The sequence below is a fragment of the Phyllobates terribilis genome, unplaced genomic scaffold (genome assembly GCF_046119375.1).
Source record: "Phyllobates terribilis strain yellow unplaced genomic scaffold, ASM4611937v1 Scaffold_8__6_contigs__length_399053987, whole genome shotgun sequence".
Classification (NCBI taxonomy): Eukaryota; Metazoa; Chordata; class Amphibia; order Anura; family Dendrobatidae; genus Phyllobates; species Phyllobates terribilis.
Genome location: NW_027362768.1, coordinates 242,426,893 through 242,449,517, shown reverse-complemented (window position 1 = coordinate 242,449,517; position 22,625 = coordinate 242,426,893). Strand labels below are relative to the sequence as shown.

The following is a 22,625-nucleotide window of genomic DNA, read 5'->3' as shown; positions in this document are numbered from 1 at the left end:
CCTCATCCCTGTCCTGGTATGCATGGCACCCCTCATCCCTGTCCTGGTATGCATGGCACCCCTCATCCCTGTCCTGGTATGCATGGTACCCATCATCCCTGTCCTTGTTATCATGGCACCCCTCATTCCTGTCCTGGTATGCATGGCACCCATCATCCCTGTCCTTGTTATCATGGCAACCCTCATCCCTGTCCTGGTATGCATGGCACCCCTAATCCCTGTCCTGGTATGCATGCCACCCCTAATCCCTGTGCTGGTATGTATGCCACCCCTAATCCCTGTCCTGGTATGTATGGCACCACTCATCCCTGTCCTGGTATGCATGGCACCCCTCATCCCTATCCTGGTATGCATGGCACCCCTCATCCCTATCCTGTATGCATGGCACCCCTCATCCCTATCCTGGTATGCATGGCACCCCTCATCCCTATCCTGGTATGCATGGCACCCATCATCCCTGTCCTGGTTAGCATGGCACCCCTCATCCCTGTCCTGGTATGCATGGCACCCCTAATCCCTGTCCTAGTATGTATGGTCCCCCAAATCCCCATCAGGCTGCACATTAAAAAAAAATAAACACTCCTACTCACCTTTCTTCTCTCCTCCAGCGATGCGTCCTGTCTGCCTGCACTGATCTCTCCATGTGAGCCGTGCATGACGTCACTGCCATGCGCGGCTCACAAGGAGAGATCAGCTGCCGGAAGTCACTGCTCCCCACGCCGGGTCTGTGTGCGCGGGGAGCAGTGACTTCACTCTCCTTCATAGCCGGCATACAGCGGAGCCGCGCTGCGGCTGCTGCTGCCGGCTATCTCCTGTGCCCGCTCAGTAAAGGGCATGAATATTCACCCCCTCCCCACGCCCATGGGCGTGGAGAAAGGTTGAATATTCATGCACTTTAACAGAGGGCACAGGAGATAGCCGGCAGCAGCAGGAGTCGCAGCGCGGCTACACTGTATACCGCTATTAAGGAGCATGAATATTCAGTGCTCCCCACGCCCCGTGGGCGTGGGGAGCAGTGAATATTCATTTTCTTTAGCAGTGGGGACAATGTAGGCTGCAGTAGGTGGCTGCTGCCTCCTGTGCCCCGCTCCTCCACCGATACCGCTCCCCCCACACCACACATAAATATACACACCCCCCAACATTCGGACTATAAGACGCATCCCCCATTTTCCTCCAAAATTTTGGAGGAAAAAAGTGCGTCTTATGGTACGAAAAATACGGTATATACCAATTTGGGTAAGTCTACCAGTCAAAGGGTACAAATAACAAATAGAGTTATAATCAGTCAATAGATACTATATAAATAAATGTACCAGAAAAGTATAATACCCACAAGACCCTGTACATATGCCTGAATAGTTGGAATAAAGTTATCTAGTTCATAACTGCCTCTAATATAAAAATATATAGCACACACACACTTAGGAGTGGTCACCAAGGGTCACCATAACCCTGTATATATACCAGGGAATCCGAAAAGAGGCAGATATAAGGGCATATGTAGAAATGAGGCTGCACACGTGGAGCTACCGCCCCGACTCGCGTTTCAGTTTCCCTTCGTCAGGAGGCACAAAAAAGTGAGCAGTGCAGGGATATATAAAGGCTCCAGCTGGCACCGTGGACCGGAAGTGACGCATGGCGTAGTCATGGAGACCAGAACGCCAGTCGGCGTCCGCGTCACGTGACGGCCAACGGCAGTACACATAGCAGGCATGCTATTTGACGTCAGACGACGCTCAAGATACGGAGAGCCGACAGGAGTCCCGCAATCAATGACACGCATGCGTACAAGGCCAGAGAGAACAAAAGAAACGAGTGATGAGCATTGTACACTTATGTTCACGCACATACCTGAAAGTTTAGATGGTAAGAACAAAAAATTACATATAATTAATGGTCACATCTCAATAAAGGAGGGATTCTTAATGCACCCATATGCATACATGTATACATGTGGATGTTATGCGGTTCAATGCGCGTATGGTACCCGGGTCTGGAGAAGAGGAGACTCTCCTCCAGACCCGGGTACCATTAGTAAATAAAAATGAAAACATAAAAAATAAATTATACTTACCTCTACGGCGGCCCCCGGTCTCCTCTCCGGTGGCTTCCTCTGTCATCGGCATCCCGCGGTGTTCTGAAAGGACCTGTGGTGATGTCATCTAGTCATCTGATGGTCACGCGCCTGCTTGTCTGGCTTTTCTGTATTGGTATCACAGCCGCACTTCATTACTATGCACTGGGAGTACGAACGCTGGCAGCAGAGGGAGAGGCGCCTAGGACTGCGCTCGCGCCCTTCTAAGGCATTCAGTTCAGACTTCTTCCTCTCACTTCTTAGGATGATCACACTGTGTCTCCTGCGTTAGTATCACTACATCTTGTATTTCCTGCACTGTACCATCAGCAGTAACTCTTCCAGCACAGTTGTACTCAGCAGTAGTGAAATCAGTCAGCTCTGCTGTACCGGCCCTACGAGTGTCAAGAGCTGACATGGCAGCAGTGGTTTGCAGGTCAATCAGCAGCAGTGGTTTGCAGGTCAATCGGCAGCAGTGGTTTGCAGGTCAATCGGCAGCAGTGGTTTGCAGGTCAATCTGCAGCAGTGGTTTGCAGGTCAATCTGCAGCAGTGGTTTGCAGGTCAATCTGCAGCAGTGGTTTGCAGGTCAATCGGCAGCAGTGGTTTGCAGGTCAATCGGCAGCAGTGGTTTGCAGGTCAATCGGCAGCAGTGGTTTGCAGGTCAATCGGCAGCAGTGGTTTGCAGGTCAATCGGCAGCAGTGGTTTGGAGGTCAATCTGCTAAGGTGGTTTGGAGGGCAATCGGCTAAGGTGGTTTGGAGGGCAATCGGCAGCAGTGGTTTGGAGGTCAATCTGCTAAGGTGGTTTGGAGGGCAATCGGCAGCAGTGGTTTGCAGGTCAATCGGCAGCAGTGGTTTGCAGGTCAATCGGCAGCAGTGGTTTGCAGGTCAATCGGCAGCAGTGGTTTGCAGGTCAATCGGCAGCAGTGGTTTGTAGGTCAATCTGCTAAGGTGGTTTGGAGGGCAATCGGCAGCAGTGGTTTGGAGGTCAATCTGCTAAGGTGGTTTGGAGGGCAATCGGCAGCAGTGGTTTGGAGGCCACTTAGATGAAAGTTTTTTACAGAATTGAAACCAAAATTTGTAATGCTTAATATAATTAGTAAAAAAAAAAACTGAAAATGTAGTCACTTTTTTTTAGTTATTTTTTAATGTGAGTATGTGGATTTTCTGCACCAAATACAGTAAGCAGTAATGAAATATAAAATGTAGAAGCATTTCTAGATGAAATTCTAATTTGTGCCATTTTCCTAGAAGGACTGATGCAATCTGAAGGTGCTGTGAGTCCAGTCTTCTTCAATGACTATCATCTTCAGAATGGAGATCTTATTGGGCAACATTCATTCAGCGCAGGGTAATATCTATATGTTTCTTCTTTTTTTTGTCTTCAGCAAGGTTTTCTCACTGAACTCTGGGATGAAGCCTTTTGCAGTTTTGGAATGTTAGTGAATGCTACAATGTAAACATGTTGCCTCTTGTATGCCACTACATATACATCTACAGTACATATACATATATGATTTGTTAGTGGGTTCAGCGTTCAATAATACAATTAGGGCAGGCACTATTGGCCGAGCTCCATGGAGACCATCTGTACACTACATAAAATAAAAGCTCTCGTTGCAGGAGAATGACAGCAGATAGAAAAAGCAAGTCTATTACACACTTGTTTATTTTCATGCTAACTAATTAAAGCAATTTACTTCCTTCACACTATCCCTTTAATTTATCCTCTTTTGAGAGGATCCATTAGCTCTTCTAATATGTCTGTTTTAGTAAATATATATATTCTCCATGAAATTCTGGATCATTTGTCTAATAATGACTGCATTCTGCTGTCTCTATTACTACAATTAAATTAAATCAACACCTCTTGTCAAAGGGTTGATAATGTCCGCATAGGAGACTACCCCAACAGTTGTCAGTTCATTGATAAATTTAAAGAGGAGTAATTAAACAATGATACAATGTAGAGTCATGTGCTTCATCATTGTTAATCATGGAGAATACAAGTGTTTTCTAAAATAGACATGTTAGCGGAGGTTTTTGAAATATATTATAACACAATACGAGCCACAGAATAGTGTCCTCTGCATTATACGGCAAGATCCCTGTGACCTCAATCAACTATTGGGTTAACACGGATTTAAAAACTGCTCTCCCAGCATGATGCACTGCTGTAGGTATCTTCTCCCCGTGTTTGTGTGGGTTTCCTCCGGGTTCTCCGGTTTCCTCCCACACTCCAAAGACATATTAATAGGGAATGTAGATTGTGAGCCCCAATGGGGACAGTGATGATGATGTCTGTAAAGCGCTGTGTAATTAATGGCGCTATATAAGTGAGCAAAATAAATAAAATGTGCCTTGAAAATGCATTTTTCAATATGATTTTACTTGAAATCCAGTTAGATCCCACCACTACAGTGATGTGCGTGTGGTAATTGGTCCACATTAATAATTTTTCAGGTTCAGTGTGTGTAATATTTTTTTAAGTTGTTTCCAAGTTTATGTTTGTTTATTGTGCTTCCGAGGCCCAATAATGGCTCTGAGGTATAGAAGTAATGTACAAAAAAAGTTAAACATATTAGTAAATGCATTGCATACATTTCCTTGCACTAATTCTGACTCAAAAAAGCGTATACAATTCTGCTGATGTGATTGTAATCAATTACAATTATCCCTAATGTAGTAGGTCAGTTAGTTTTCTTAAAGGGGTATCCTCAAGCTTTCTCTTGAGTAGCTATGAGCAGTGCAGTTTCCTTACATCCTGGTTTCAGGCTGGTTTCTCTCCATCTTGAGTGACAGCTCTAGTGAATAGAACTGTAGTATTAGTAGGACTATAAAGGCCAGCACAGGTCCTGCTATAACACTAACACATCAGTGGTTTGTTCTACGTCTGCTATGCCATCACTGTATTTACACAGAGAGATAACAAGGCATTTGAACAAGCACAGGTCTGACAACGAGAGCAGTGAGCTATGATGAAACCTGCTTTGAAAGCTGTATTTTGGCGATGTTGCAAGAGAGGGAGAGGCAGGGAGATTGCTACTCTTAGTAAGCACCTGTTCACACTTGTTTTCTGTTTGGAATTGACAGTTGGAAGTTTTGATATTTGTATACATAGGCCTTCTGACTGAGCACTCAACCCCTAAGCCTCAGGCGATTTTAATTATAGCAGGATCCTACCTTCCCACATACATGTATTCTTCAGCCTAAGAGAGGATTCACACTAGATAGGTTCCCAAAAACGAGAATCATCTTGTCATGGCTGCTGGGTACCCATGAATTGGCCAATTTATGCACTAAATTTCGTATATTTCATGTTTGCATGCTATAGCGCTACAGAGTGCTGCTTTATTTGTTAGTTAAATACATTATTCTAATCATAGATACAGTGAAGGAAATAATTATTTGATCCCTTGCTGTTTATGTAAGTTTGATAATTATAATCAATTTTAAGGTAGGTTAAGTTTAACATTGAGAGATAGAATATCCAAAAAAAAATCAAGAAAATCACATTGTATAAATTAGATAAATTTATTTGCATTTTGCAGTGAGAAATAAGTATTTGATCCCTCTGGCAAACAACACTTAATACTTGGTGGCAAAACCCTTGTTGGCAGCACAGCAGTCAGACATTTTTTATAGTTGATGATGAGGGTTACGCACATGTCAGGAGGAATTTTGGTCCACTCCTCTTTGCAGATCATCTCTAAATCATTAAGATTTTGAGGCTGTCGCTTGGCAACTCGGAGCGTCAACTCCCTCCATAAGTTTTCTGTGGGATTAAGGTCTGGAGACTGGCTAGGCCACTCCATGACCTTAATGGGCTTCTTTTTGAGCCACTCCTTTGTTGCCCTGGCTGTATGTTTTGGGTCATTTTGTTGCTGGAAGACCCAGCCACAACCCATTTTTAATGTCCTGGCGGAGGGAAGGAGGTGGTCACTCAGGATTTTACGGTACATGGCTCCATCCATTCATAGGCAGCATTTCGCTTCCTCCAAACATGGCGAGTTGAGTTAATGCCAAAGAGCCCAATTTTTGTCTCATCTGACCACAGCACTTTCTCCCAATAACTCACAGAATCATCCAGGTGTTCATTGGCAAACTTCAGATGGGCCTGCACATGTGCCTTCTTGAGCAGGGGGACCTTGCAGGCACTGCAGGATTTTAAGCCTTTAAGGCGTAATGTGTTACCAATGGTTTTCTTGGTGACTGTGGTCCCGGCTGCCTTGAGATCATTAACAAGTCCCCGTCCCCCCCGTGTAGTTTTAGGTTGATCTCTCACTTTCCTCATGATCAAGGATACCCCACTAGGTGAGATTTTACATGGTGCACCAGAACTATGTCGATTGACAGTCATTTTGTATTTCTTCCATTTTCTTACTATTGCACCAACAGTTGTCTCCTTCTCACCCAGTGTCTTACTTATGGTTTTGTAGCCCATTCCAGCTTTGTGCAGGTCTATGATCTGGTCCCTGATATTCTTAGAAAGCTCTTCGGTCTTGCCCATGTTGTAGAGGTTAGAGTCTGACTGATTAATTGAGTCTGTGGACAGGAGTCTTTTATACAGGTCACTATGTAAGACAGCTGTCTTTAATGCAGGTAATGAGTTGATTAGGAGCGTCTAACTGGTCTGTAGGAGCCAGAACTCATCATGGTTTGTAAGGGATTAAATACTGAGGAGTCCTGAGGAGATAATTTGCATATTCCCACTGCATTTTGGGGTAAGTGAAGAGTCTCGGCGAGCTCAAAGAACACTGGATTTTGGCTGTTGGAGCTGAAAAGAGGACATCGGTAAACCAGGGGAGGAGTCCTGAGGAGATAATTTGCATATTCCCACTGCATTTTGGGGTAAGTGAAGAGTCTCCGCGAGCTCAAAGAACACTGGATTTTGGCTGTTGGAGCTGAAAAGAGGACATCGGTAAACCAGGGGAGGAGTCCTGAGGAGATAATTTGCATATTCCCACTGCATTTTGGGGTAAGTGAAGAGTCTCCGCGAGCTCAAAGAACACTGGATTTTGGCTGTTGGAGCTGAAAAGAGGACATTGGTAAACCAGGGGAGGAGTCCTGAGGAGATAATTTGCATATTCCCACTGCATTTTGGGGTAAGTGAAGAGTCTCCGCGAGCTCAAAGAACACTGGATTTTGGCTGTTGGAGCTGAAAAGAGGACATTGGTAAACCAGGGGAGGAGTCCTGAGGAGATAATTTGCATATTCCCACTGCATTTTGGGGTAAGTGAAGAGTCTCCGCGAGCTCAAAGAACACTGGATTTTGGCTGTTGGAGCTGAAAAGAGGACATTGGTAAACCAGGGGAGGAGTCCTGAGGAGATAATTTGCATATTCCCACTGCATTTTGGGGTAAGTGAAGAGTCTCCGCGAGCTCAAAGAACACTGGATTTTGGCTGTTGGAGCTGAAAAGAGGACATTGGTAAACCAGGGGAGGAGTCCTGAGGAGATAATTTGCATATTCCCACTGCATTTTGGGGTAAGTGAAGAGTCTCCGCGAGCTCAAAGAACACTGGATTTTGGCTGTTGGAGCTGAAAAGAGGACATTGGTAAACCAGGGGAGGAGTCCTGAGGAGATAATTTGCATATTCCCACTGCATTTTGGGGTAAGTGAAGAGTCTCCGCGAGCTCAAAGAACACTGGATTTTGGCTGTTGGAGCTGAAAAGAGGACATTGGTAAACCAGGGGAGGAGTCCTGAGGAGATAATTTGCATATTCCCACTGCATTTTGGGGTAAGTGAAGAGTCTCCGCGAGCTCAAAGAACACTGGATTTTGGCTGTTGGAGCTGAAAAGAGGACATTGGTAAACCAGGGGAGGAGTCCTGAGGAGATAATTTGCATATTCCCACTGCATTTTGGGGTAAGTGAAGAGTCTCCGCGAGCTCAAAGAACACTGGATTTTGGCTGTTGGAGCTGAAAAGAGGACATTGGTAAACCGCGCGCCTACCGGCTCGCGCATTTTGAAGCTTTTTTTTTAAGCTTTTTTCACTGTTTTCAGAACATTAACAGTAAGAACATGGAAGAGTCCAGGAGCCATTTGGTGAGCTGCATATCCTGCTACATGTTCACAGACTTGCCAGTGGAAAAGCCAAACTTCACATGCCAGAAATGCAAGCTTGTGTCCCTGTTGGAGGAAAAGTTGCGAAATCTAGAAGAGAGGTTAACTACCTTGAAAATCATTAAGGAAGGTGAAGAGTTCTTAGACAGAGCAGAATTATCTCTTCATGATTCAGAAAGAGAAGAAATTCGAACTGCACCTGACGAAACAGAGGAATGGAAGCATGTGACCCACAGAAGCAGGAGGATCGAGAGGCAGTCAGCACCCATACTGCTTAGGAACCAGTACCAGGCTCTCACGCAGGAGAACCATGAAGAAATACAGCAAAATAAGACTTTGCCAGCAATGAATAACCTTGTAAGCCCTCAGAATCCTCCTGGATGGAGAAAGAAGAATGTTGTGAAGAAAAAACGGAGAGTGGTGGTCATGGGGGATTCCCTGTTAAGAGGAACAGAGGCCGCTATCTGCAGACCAGACATAACCTCAAGAGAAATGTGCTGTCTTCCTGGAGCAAAAATTAAAGATGTGTCTGACAGGATATCAAGACTCTTCAGACCTACAGATCACTACCCATTCCTGCTAATACATGTGGGGACAAATGACACCGCAAGAAAGGACCTGGAAACCATCTGCAGTGACTTTGAAGACTTAGGCAAGAAAGTGAAAGAATTGGGAGCGCAGGTGGTCTTCTCATCCATCCTCCCAGTGGATGGCCATGGAACAATGAGGTGGAATAAGATTCTACAGGTGAACAACTGGCTACGTCGATGGTGCCGTCAGCAAGGATTTGGATTTCTGGATCACGGAATGAATTACCTATACGATGGACTACTTGCTAGAGATGGGGTGCACCTTACGAAGACTGGAAAACATGTATTTGGAAGTCGCCTTGCTACACTCATCAGAAGAGCTTTAAACTAGAACAATGTGGGAAGGGAAGCAAAAGGCCAGAAAAAGCCATACAGCTGACAAATACTATTGAGATCTCTGCTACTGGAAGTGGAAAGGAAGAACAAAGACAAAACAATTTAAATAATAAAAATATGGGAGGAAGAGAAACCAATCACAAACTAAAATGTTTTTATACAAATGCACAAAGCATGGGCAACAAACAAGGAGAATTGGAACTACTAATGCAGGAAAAGGAATATGATGTCATTGGAATCACTGAAACTTGGTGGGACGATACACATGATTGGAATAAAAGGCTAAAAGGATACAACTTATTTGCAAGAAACAGACTTGATAAACGAGGAGGAGATGTTGCATTGTATGTTAGAAAAGCGTATATCTGCACAGAGATTGAAGCTTCAGAGACTGGGAGTTCTGTGGAAACTGTTTGGGTAAGAATACAAGGAGAGAACAACGGAAAGGACACCATTGTAGGCATTTACTACAGGCCACCTGGGCAAGCTGAAGATATGGATGAACTCTTTATGTATCAAATGACCAAGTTCTCCAAAAAATATGACGTAGTGGTCATGGGAGATTTCAACTATCCAGACATTTGTTGGGAATCTCTCTCAAGTAAAACTAACAGGTCAAGCAAATTCTTATCGTCTCTTGCTGACAACTTTATCTTCCAAAAGGTAGGGGAGAAAACAAGGGGATCTGCTACTTTGGATCTAATCCTTATAAACAGGGAGGAAATGGTTGAGGAGGTAAAGGTGGCTGGGACCCTAGGAGGCAGCGATCATGCTATTATAGAATTTTGGATAACTAGAGGAGGAAGACATGTGAAGACTCAGACTTCAAGGTTAGATTTTAGAAAGGCAGATTTTAAGAGACTCAGAAAGAGAATAGGAGGGATCCAATGGCTGGATGTCCTTAAGGACAAAAATGTCCAGGAAGGATGGGAAATTTTTAAAAATGAGATTCTCAAAGCACAATCGTTAACAATCCCGAAAAGTAGGAAGAATGGGAAGCATTTAAGGAAACCAGGATGGATGAACACAGAACTTAAACACATGCTAAAAAGAAAGAAAGAAATGTTTATTAAATGGAAAGAGGGAGGCATATCTAAAGAAGATTATAATGCAGTCTGCAGATCCTGCAGGGCACGTATCAGGTTAGCTAAAGCTGACAATGAATTAAGGCTTGCAAGAGATGTCAAAAGCAATAAAAAAGGATTTTGGGGGTATGTCAAAAGTAAAAGAAAAGTCAAAGATGCTATAGGATTTTTACAGGATGAAAATGGAGAAATGGTAAGAGAGGATGTTGAGAAGGCCGAACTTTTTAATTCCTATTTTGCATCTGTTTTCTCTCAGAAAGAAAATGTAACATCAACTGATCTTCACTGTCCTTTTAAAGGAATAGAGGAATCCAAGTTATCTGTAAACAGAAAGATTGTGAGGGAATATTTAGCTAACATAAATGAGTTCAAGTCTCCAGGTCCAGATGAATTACACCCCAGAGTACTGAAGGAGATCGTAGAAGAAATTTTAGAACCACTCTCCATAATCTTTGAAAATTCTTGGAGAACAGGAGAAGTCCCAGAAGACTGGAGAAGAGCAAATGTTGTTCCTATCTTCAAAAAGGGGAAGAAGGTGGACCCAGGGAACTATAGGCCGGTGAGTCTGACTTCTATACCAGGAAAGATCTTTGAACAAATTATTAAACAACATGTATATAAGTATATGGATAAGAATGAAGTGATTAACCAGAGTCAGCATGGGTTTGTAACTAACAAGTCATGTCAGACTAACTTAATTTCCTTCTATGACAGAATCACTGACTGGGTGGATCAGGGAAATGCTGTAGATATAGTATATCTTGACTTCAGCAAAGCATTTGACAAAGTATCTCACACCATCCTTATTGAAAAAATGACCAAGTATGCAATGGACCAGGCAACTGTTAGGTGGATTCATAACTTTCTTAGTGATCGGACTCAAAGGGTGGTTGTAAATGGCTTCACATCCAGCTGGATGAATGTCTCAAGTGGGGTACCACAGGGCTCCGTCCTGGGACCTGTATTGTTCAACATCTTTATCAATGATTTAGATGAAGGAATTGAGGGTAAACTGATTAAATTTGCTGATGACACAAAGCTAGGAGGGATAGCTAATACTAGAGAAGAGAGAGAGAGGATTCAAAAAGACCTAAATAAACTGGAGCAGTGGGCAGCAACCAACAGAATGGTTTTTAACAGGGAAAAATGCAAAGTACTACATCTGGGCAATAAAAATGAAAAAAGCATATACAGAATGGGAGGAATAGAGCTAAGCAACAGTACATGTGAAAAAGACTTAGGTATACTAATAGATCATAGACTGAACATGAGTCAACAGTGTGATGCAGCAGCAAAAAAGGCAAATACAATTCTGGGATGTATTAACAGAAGCATACAGTCTAGATCACGTGAAGTCATTATCGGTCTTTACTCCTCTTTGGTCAGACCTCATCTGGAATACTGTGTACAGTTTTGGGCACCACATTTTAAAAAAGACATAGACAAACTGGAGCAAGTTCAGAGAAGAGCGACCAGAATGGTGACTGGTCTGCAAACCATGTCCTATGAGGAACGGTTGCAGGATTTGGGAATGTTTAGCTTGCAAAAAAGAAGACTGAGAGGAGACTTAATAGCTTCTACAAATATGTCAAGGGCTGTCACATTGTAGAAGGATCATCTTTATTCTCATTTGCACAGGGAAAGACTAGAAGCAATGGGATGAAACTAAATGGGAGGAGACACAGATTAGATATTAGAAAAAACTTTTTGACAGTTAGGGTGATTAATGAGTGGAACAGGCTGCCACGAGAGGTGGTGAGTTCCCCTTCAATGGACGTCTTCAAACAGAGGCTGGACAGACATCTGTCTGAGATGATCTAGTGAATCCTGCTTTGAGCAGGGGGTTGGACCAGATGACCCAGGAGGTCCCTTCCAACTCTACCATTCTATGATTCTATGATTCTACTTATTTCTCACAGCAAAATGCAAAAAAAATTATCTAATTTATACAATGTGATTTTCTTGATTTTTTTTTGGATATTCTAGCTCTCAATTTTAAAATTAACCTACCCTTAAAATTATAAACTGTTCATGTGTTTGTCAGTGGGCAAACTTACAAAACAGCAAGGGATCAAATACTTTCCTTCACTGTACATGTTGGACATGTCAATTTTGGCAGCATCAGCTGACTGGGGTCGGCCTAGTCCCTGTTTCTGTGAGAGAGGCGTTTGTCAGCTGCTTATTCCCTTTTTCTTATGTAAAAACACTCACATTCATCTTCGTTGGGAGGAATAGCTGTTGGCCAAATAAGTACCCAGCCAACAACTATGTAAAGGTATAAAAGTGTAATGCCACATTAAATACATACCAATTTGTTTCCTACATGTTTTGTATCCATTTATGTTGAACACTTTTAAAATGATTGAAGAAGTATTTGTTTAATAACAGAATAACCTGAAGAATTCAGATCCAAGTAGTAAAGTTTCTATGACAGCCCTTACTTAGTCTTTCCCTTTCTGTTTGATTTGAGTGAATTTTCCTTCCAGGATGTAGCCAGAGGGGTTTATTTGGCTTTCCAGATTGAGCGGGCTTTGATCTCATGGTTCTGTCACTTCTTGAATTACATAGCTCTTTTTCACTGCAGTTAATGAGAACAAAATTTCCTTTTTTTCACCACTCGCATGCTGTGAAACGTTAAGCCAGTCAAGTCCTTAAAGGCTGTAATGGAAAGCTGAAAAGCAGTGTCCAGTTTTGATCATGTTGTCTTTGTAATTTATTTTATTCCTCTGCCACCTCCCCTCCACCTTTTTACGAGACCCACTTTATTAAAGATAAGTGGTTAAAGGCCAGCATTTGTGGAAAGATTTAAGACCCTCACAAAATAGAGAGCTCATAACTTTTGTTTAATGCCAAAACTGGGAATTCTAAAATGAAAGCTAATTTACTTGTTTTTTTTGTCTTGTTTTTTCTTTTTGTTTTTTTTAATGTTCGGTCTTTCCTGTACAATGCATTAAGGGATTACTTAAGAAGGTTAAGCCTGATGTATTCATGTGTATTTGTAATTGGATCAACAGATACTGTTCCCTAAGAGAAAAATAGAGCTGAAAGTTTTTGTGGAAGAGACTGGAGAAGTGAATAGTCAGTTCTGGTAAAGCAGCGCTGATGTAGACATGCGCCCACAAATAATTTCATTTAGTTTTAGAATAAAACCTTTTCATGATTGAAAATTAAAAGGAACCTGTCACACTGTACATGCAGGATAATTAGTGGACAGCACGGTCTAGAGAAGGAGCAGCTGAGCACGATAATATATTGGTTTGTTGGAAAAGATTCAGCATAACTTGTATTTTACTCATTGATATCCCTGGTGTTTGTATTTATGAGTCTAGTGGGCAGTCCTACTAATGACTGGCAGCCATCTCGGCATGCACAGTCATACAGGGAAGACTGTCAGTCACCAAATATGACCGCTCACAATATGGCTCATATATGACTCCCATGATTTCAGACACCAGGGATTTCAATACCTTGAATGTCTTTACTAAAACTTTTCACACAAAAGAAACCTCTTTCCTATAACATCCCGCCTGCAGTTTATAATAACAATCACCTGGACATCCACGTTGTTTTCCATCTTTCAAATTTTAAATGATGTAATAAAGAATATAGAAAAGACAATAGACATAGTAAGCCAGGTAACTTCTCATACAGTGCTCCCCTGCCTCCCAGCTTTCTGGTTACTTGGGTCAGTGCCCTCCTGATAATCCACAGTTTGCACCAGCAGCATGGTCTTACCGCAGGTCTGAACTGAGCTCTATCCTAGGCTGCTAGTAGAGACAGCTTTGCCACTGACGCTGGTCTGATCCAACAATCCTGCCAACTGCAGAGCAGTGCGAGCAGGCTGTACATATAGAGCGCTAGCTCCTCACCCAGGTGACCTGGCACTCTAGGATGGCCTCCTACCCGCTGAACACTGTAAAATTAAAAATCCCTTTTTTCTTGAACAAAAAAGGTTTTTAAGAAGACATACATTGCAAGGTTGCTTGTTTTTACAAGCACTTTACAATTTACCCACTTAAAGATTTGAGATAGCCCCTTTAAGTGTTTGTACACACAAGTCATACACATGGGAAGAAAATCTGCTGTGCAGAAGCAAAAGTGGGTGTATGGGCAAAGTGGATGTATGGAGAGAGCTCAAGGACTGTCAACCAGCAACCCTTGGTGCAATCACTGGGAGCCAATAGTTTACGTCAACATCCAGGAACCTGCTAAAGACCCCATTGCTGCCATGTTGGTCATGTGGCTGGGGTTCATAGGAAAGCATCTATTTAGCTATACTGCAAAATTGCAGTACATACTGTATTACAAGTGTTCAAATGATAGCTGGTTCAAGACCCCTAAGGGCACCAAAGGTATAAAGTAAAGATAAGTAAAATATTAAAAAATAAAATGATAAAATCTTAAATTGCCTCCTTTTTCTATTAAAGAAAACCACATAAAATTCCTTTTTTTTCAACATTTCATCCCACTTTTAATTTTATTTCCAGTCTTTTAGTACAGTGTATGGTAAACTGAATGGTGTCATTGAACACTACAACTTGTCGTGAAAAAAAAGAAAAAATAGCCTTCGATGGAAAAATCCTGCTGATTTTACCATTCCTATTACAAAGGGTGGAAAGTGTGGCAGACCCATGGCAAATCGAGAGTGAAATGTTCCTATAGATAAGTCCCATGTGCACATACCTCCTGTATGTTACCTTGATTCTTTATATTTTAGTCTCTTAAGGTGGCTTTCCATACAAGTTAAGCTTACAGGCTTACATCCATGGATTTTATTAGGTGTGTACAATATATTGAGAAAATGTATGTGTACATTTCACGCTTGTTATTTTTTAAAAGACTAAAAATAATCTATGTTTCATCCCAGAATAGCTCAATCATTTGCAAAACAATTTCAGTAAATGAAATAATAAAAAGCTTCTGTTCAAAAGTGTAGAAAACCTTATACCTTTTATATTGCATACCTTTACATCGGGGATGGCGGCTTGCATTTTGTGGTAGCTGAGCGCGAGGATTTTATTCTCTCATGGCAGAGAGTCTTCATTCACACCCAGTAAATTCATTTGTTGTGTGGCATAAACTGCAGGTCTGAGTTCTCCTCGAAGTGACTCACTGATATTGAGGTCAGGAGACCCCTCCAGAAACTTCACTTTCTTCTGCTGTCTGCACTGATGGGGCACACTTGGGCTTTCTAAAATGACAATAATTTGGAAACATAAGGCCAAATCAGTCCGTGTGCAAGGTTGATAAACACAAATTTTCCTCCAATATTTTCAAATGGTGTGTTGCTTTAATCTTTTTTTAACTTTAACTAAATTTTTTGTTCTTCTTTGCTCACACCCCTCCATTCTTCTTGGTAGGAATAGTGTGTTTCTCTTTGTTGGCCTTGCTGACATCACTTTTTGTAGGTTGCCGCAAGTCAGCTGGTTCAATGCCTTATCAGCTACTGTACCTATCCCAGTCAACTCTAAAGACCCTATACAAATTGTGTGAAAGTTGGCCAAATCCACTGATTTTGGCGGGACCAGCTGGGATTCTGATGTTTATGGTGGCCTACTGACTCTAACCCAACTGATGATGTGGAGATAGATGGATCGGCCCTTTGGAATTTTAATAGCAGATTGTTTTGTTTTCAGTGGATATAAGCCGTCGCCCAAGAAGAGTCATGGCTGCTTTATCCTTCATCACTGATGAAAACACATGAACACTCAGCCAAGATGAGCTCTCAGTGTATGGGGAGTGGGGAGTTCTCATATGCATAGCTTCTGTGTACTAATTGTGAAGTGAAATTGTCTAGAACACTATTTCTTAACTCAAGTACCCACCTAGGTCATACTTTGAGGATATCCTATAGAGAGCAGATCTCTGGCAATTACTGGAAATCCAGAAAATATGGCCTACTTTGAAACATTTGAAGACTGGAGTTAGTTGAGAAACACTGGTCTAGGACAGCTCCACCTCAAGGCCGTGGCTCATGCAAATACACCAAATAGATCACAGACCAACTCCATATTCCTATGTCGTCTCAGAAAAGTGGGGGATGTTTGAACTGCAAAGGAGTGGGGGTTGTTAGAGGTACAGAGGGGGGCCAACTCTATAGTATCACCTGTGGTTTTGGAATGGGATCTTTAGCAAACTAATTTAGACGAGTGATGACACGAATCCATATACTTGACCATATAGTGTATGTAAGAGGAATGGAGGAATTTGGGTCTCTTAATTCCTATAAATATATAATCTGAAATTTAATTGTTAGAATTTTGAATTATTTTAGTTAAAAAAAAAATAAAATGGTGAGACGTGGACATTCGGTTTCAACCCTTTCTAGACTTGCAACCTTAAAAAATAACTATTTTTTTAATTGATATCTTAAATAAAAAGAGAAATGTTATTAGTACTTATGTTACTAATTTTGCTATTTTTAGGCAATAAAAGTAAAATATGGGATCAATGATGTGAAAGTAAACCCATGCAGCTTGGTAACATGAAATTGGTGCCATATTTCCCTACTGCTCTGCTTCTGACATGGGAATTTGTGTTGTGACCTCTCTTTTAAGTCATTCCTCTATCATATAATAGTCTATGTTCTCACGGGAAGACTATTTCTAAATTAAAACAGATGACTTTCTACCAAAACCATAATGTTAACATTAGCCAGAACACTGATTTAGAAATAATATGCAATAAATAAAACGTTTGACTGACAGAACTGAATATACTGACCACAGTTACTAGCTTGGTTCTTAAAGGGAACCTTACTGCAGAATTTTCCCCCATAATGTGGGAGGAGTGCTGTATCATCCTCCTGATAGCAATTGTAATCATGACTTTATTATAAATAAGTCTCTGCCCTCCCATACCCGGACTAGTCTGGTGGCACCATCACTTATAGAGGAGGAGAACAAGCCGTCCTCTTCTTTTTCTTGCAGAAGCTGCTTTGCTGGTATCACACCCACCGTACAGTGAGTGACAAAGTGCAAGGAAGAGTGTACCGGATGAAGGAGTTAGGGCAACTCCGAAACACATTGTTTAGAAAAGTTATGATTTCTCATTTCCTCGGATTATAGTTATGCAGATCTAAGCAGTGCTGATGAGACCACATGTTCTTTGTTCAGATACATGACTTCCTATTGAGCCGGGGCTTCTTGGGTTCGGCAGGTGGAGTAGCAGCCACATCCATTGGATGGTCCACATTATCAGCACTATGCAGTGTTGTGCCTTTCAGTGCAAAAGCTCTTCAGGTGAGCACGTTTGCCCACAGCCTCATGTCAATTCACACTACAGAGGGCCTCTTTTGTCTTGGGTTTGTGAATCACAGCGAGTTGGGCACAATACCAGCAAACTGCAGGAATGAGTGATGGCCCTCTTAACTAGTCCGGGTACAGACACATTCCCATACACCTTAAAGAAAAATCATTCAAATTCTCTCTAACCTCCCGACTCCTGACCAAGATGAGCGTGAATGTGTATGGGGCATTAGAAAGATCAATATAGGTCCAATTCCTGACGGCCACACTGATCACTTGATTGAAGAGACCGGGATGCTGCAGCTCAGTCCCATTCATGTGAATACTAGGCACAGCCACAGCAGGTAATATAGGGAACTGTACGTGGTAGACAAAGGAACCCCCTTCATTGTTCACGAGGCATAGCTCCATACATTAAGTAGTGACTAAAAAGTGGTGTGAAACAAATAAAAATAAGTATACATGTCCGTGTCACCATTTGTAACCACTAGTATAAAGCCAATAATTCCCTCCCCCCCAAATAATGAAACCCCTTTTATGTGTGTATTATCCTCTCTGGCAGTCATGTATAATCCACGATGGAGAGAGGCATGTTCAGATTTGTTTCTCTCCTCCCGGAGTATAAACCTGCAGCCCGTTCGCTGTCACTCCTGGAAGGTCACAGATCACCGTATCCGCCGGGGTAATCCAAGAACGTTTAAGTGCCACAGGATCTCAGATGAAATTGACTCTGACAGGGCTGGCAAGCCAAAGGGAAAAAGGAATATTTGTGCTTTTAGAAGTCCACAAGCAAGGTCCTGCCAGCATTACCGAGGCCTGGAAGTGATTTTAGGCTTTAAAAAAATCATTACAAAAGTACAGAGGTTTTGTTCACATATTGAAGGTTCTAAAAACTGAGAATAGAAAGGGTTTTGTTTTCATTTGTTGCCCCTGTTCTTGTTCCGTTAGACCGAGCCCTTCCCTTTAAGATAACAATAACAGTTTATGTAGCAGTTTGGGCTTTCTTATATATCACAACATGAAATCTTTCTTTGGTTACACTCTGTCACTTCTTAAGGATTTTGCTTGAGAGGTTGTTACTGCACATTTACTTTATATATTTGCTATTAAAGGGGTTTTTTACCTTCAAAACACATGTCCAATTGCTCATATACATATGAAATAACAAGTCCTTCCCCTGCTCTGTAGTCCCAAGTATACTTCCATTTAATGTATATGCTGCAATAGGATTACTCCGTCCTAGGTGCATTACTCTACAAATAGTTGTTGGTGCATAGTTCTAAAATAAATGTGTGCCTACTTGTGTGAAAACCGTTACACAGAGTCATCAACACAGTTTGGGCTCAGAACGCCCATCATGGCCAGTGAGTCTAGGTGTATACAGCTCCTCCTGACCAAGCTGATCAGGAGCAGGAGTGGTGCGCTATGGACTGGCAGCGGGATAAATCCTGATACGCAGTGAGCTTGGTGACATGTATACACTGTAAGATTTATACTCACTTGCTTACGGTTTGAGGTAAGCACGGGAAGAGGTATCCGTAAAACGTCCAGGATGGTTTATTAAAACTCTGTAAGCTGCTCAGGATAACAAAACAAAACAGCCTTTTCAGGCACACAGTGTAAACCAAGTAAATAGTCCGCTCAGTAGTGCGGGTTCACCCCCTCTGGTTAGTGACCAGCTCTTTAGTCCTTAGCCAAGACTAACACACTGGAGGTCTGCACACCTCCACACACAGACCCTGAATGAGACAACTAGTCTCCTTTTTATCTGCCTTACCACGCCCCGGGGTGGGGATATGTGAGCAGCCAGTCCCACCCATCTCTCTGACTGCTCGTAAACCCGGCCCTGTTGGTGCCTGCTTTTCCAGGCTTACATCACTGAGGCTACCAACCTTGATGATGCAAATCTCCCCTCGAGGACCTGTCCGGTGGCCATGTTACAACACCTAGACTCACTGCACATGATGGGTGTTCTGAGCCCAGATCCTTAAAGAGCATAATCATGATTTCAGAAACATGTGCACCATACCATGGAGCAATCAAAAGAGAATAGGCATATGTACAAGCATGACTCGGCCAGGATGCTGAAACGCCCTGAATAACAATTTTTTCCACACATGTAGGCACACTTTTATTTTATAACTCTTCCACAACATCTAATCGTACAGCTCAGCTAGACACAACATGATTGATATCATTCAGTAGGCTGCAGGAGCCTGGACAAGGTTAGTATGAATTTTGTTAATGTCAGGTTGCCTTTAAACTGATAGCAAATGTGTATACGTGGAATGTCCATGGCTGTCCATAAGTCCTCCATTGCAGAGTCCATCATAAATAAAAGTAGCGTGACATGAGGGAAAACTCATTATAGATGGTTGTCTGCTGTGATAAATCGAACACTTGTCATATACGTTTTTCAGGACAGAGCACTGGAAAAGAGAACATTTCCATGAATCCAGCCTGAGGCCACAATTATTACTTGGTAGAGCCCTTCAGTGCTGATCAGATAGTTTTGGACTTGCTAATGAACGTGTGCATTAATGATAATTCACACTAGTTGCCCAATTTTATGACTTTTTATCCTGCACACAATTAAATAGCAGTTTTATAGGACTCTGGGTTTTACAACCACTCGCATGTTTATCCAGTAACTAGGAGTCATCCTTTTTTTAGTGAATATCCTAGAGTGCCATCTTGTGGATAAAGACTGAATTGTATATTTATTGCATGTTTGCAACGTAATAATGTATTTTTGGATAAATGTTGCCGTTTGCATGCAGAGCACCATCATTGGGCTAAGTTCACACAAGCATGTAAAAAAATCAGATTTTTTTTTTTTTTTTTTAAACTTACAATTTTTGTATTGATATCCGTATTGCGTCCATTTTTATACATTAGTTGTTACTGAAATTTTCAAGAACAAATTCAGTTTACTGTGTTAAAGAATTGCAGTGTATCCGTAAAAATCAAATGCTATTCGGTTGATCCGTATGGGATTAATCTTTGTTTTTTTGTGCCCCCTAAATTTAAATGGACGAGTCTCATCCGAAATACAGAATGGGCTAGTATACGCTGCAAGTTTTTTCACACGGACATTAAAACGGTCATCTGAACAGCCCTATTAAAACACATTGGTCCTAGTGCTGTCAGTTTTTTTAACAGACAGTACTCAGGCCGAAAATACAGTTGTGTGACTGGAGCCCTACTGCATATGGGTTGTGAGGGCTTGTTCACACAGTTTTTTTCTGTGTGTGTTTTTTTTTCAATAGTAAAAAACACTACACTTTACAGTACCAGCACACACAACACTAATAAACCAAGTATTATTAGTGGATCTAGAAAGCTAACCTATAAAAAGACATACAGGTGCATCTCACAAAATTAGAATATCAAAAAGTTAATTTATTTTAGTTCTTCAATACAAAAAGTGAAACTCATATATTATATAGAGTCATTACAAACAGTGATCTATTTCAAGTGTTTATTTCTGTTAATGTTGATGATTATGGTTTACAGCCAATGAAGAAAACACAAAAGTCATTATCTCAGTAAATTAAAATAATTAACAAAAAACACCTGCAAAGGCTTCCTATGCATATAAAAAGGTCCCTTAGTCTGTTTCAGTAGGCTCCACAATCATGGGGAAGACCGCTGACTAGACAGATGTCCAGAAGGCAGTCATTGACTCCACAAGGTCCCAGAGCTCCAATTTTCATTTGGAAATCAAGGTCCCAGAGTCTGGAGGAAGAGTGGAGAGGCACACAATCCAAGCTGCTTGAGGTCGTGTATGACGTTTCCACAATCAGTGATGGTTTGGGGAGCCATGTCATCTGCTGGTGTAGGTCCACTGTGTTTTATCAAGACCAAAGTCAGGGCAGCCGTCTACTAGGAAATTTTAGAGCACTTCATGCTTCCCTCTGCCGACAAGCTTTTTGGAGATGGAAATTTCATTCTCCAGCAGGACTTGGCACCTGTCCACACTGCCAAAAGTACCAATACCTGGTTTATATACAACAGTATCACTGTGCTTGATTGGCCAGCAGACTCGCCTGACCTTAACCCCATAGAGAATCTATGGGGTATTGTCAAGAGGAAGATGAGAGACACCAGACCCAACAATGCAGACCAGCTGAAGGCTGCTATCAAAGCAACCTGTGCTTCCATAACACCTTAGCAGTGCCACAGGCTGATCGCCTCCATGCCACGCCGCATTGATGCAGTAATTGATGCAATAGGAGCCCCGACCAAGTATTGAGTGCATTTACTGAACATACATTTCAGTGGGCCACCATTTCAGATTTTAAAAACATTTTTCAAGCTGGTTGTTATAAAGTATTCTAATTTACTGAGATAATGACTTTAGTGTTTTCATTGGCTGTAAGCCATAATCATCAGCATTAACAGAAATAAACACTTGAAATAGATCACTGTGTAATACGAGTTTCACTGTTTGTATTGAATAACTGAAATAAATTAACTTTTTGATGATATTCTAATTTTGTTAGATGCACCTGTATGTCCACTGCAACTTCATTAGACAAATTTGTTTTCATTGAACAAAGTAATAAAATGTTAATACATGCATAAATATAAAAACCTTGTAGGGAGCCACATAGTACAGGAGTGAACATTCCTTGAAAAAGCTCTGTGCGAAACGTACGTCGGGGTTGGGGCTCTCCCTATTAGGTATGTCCGATCATATTTTACCATGATGGTGTATTTTGTTTTGATTTATATATTTTTTGGTAATCACTGGTGTCCATATTCATGTAGTATCCATATACACTTGCCTAAGAGGACCTTGATTACACCTCACTAGTTATATTTCTACAATTTCGCCATGTACATCTATACAATCACAACTTTTGGCATACTATTCTAGTGGGTTGTTTGCCCCTTGTCTGGTATTACCCTTATAATATGTACTCTATGGCTCCCTATATGTTTTTATATTTATGCATATATTAATATTTTATTACCTTGCTCAATAAAAAAATAATTATCTAATGAATTGCAGGGGACATACAGTACAGACCAAAAGTTTGGACACACCTTCTCATTTAAAGATTTTTCTCTATTTTCATGACTCTGAAAATTGTACATTCACACTGAAGGCATCAGAACTATGAATTAACACATGTGGAATTATATACTTAACAAAAAAGTGTAAAAGAACTGAAAATATGTCTTATATTCTAGGTTCTTCAAAGTAGCTGCTTTTTCCTT

General features: G+C 41.6%; 1 protein-coding gene across 2 annotated transcripts in view; it reads left to right on the top strand.

Moving 5' to 3' along the window:
• KIFAP3 (kinesin associated protein 3) overlaps window positions 1-22,625 on the top strand; it is a 176,076-nt gene that overhangs the window by 151,037 nt on the left and 2,414 nt on the right. Inside the window, exon 19 of one of the 2 annotated variants that reach the window (XM_073644085.1) lies at window positions 3,328-3,427. In XM_073644085.1, coding sequence (XP_073500186.1) covers window positions 3,328-3,427 — 100 coding nt within the window. The remainder of the gene's footprint in view (window positions 1-3,327; window positions 3,428-22,625) is intronic. The other variant, XM_073644084.1, reaches the window with a different exon arrangement.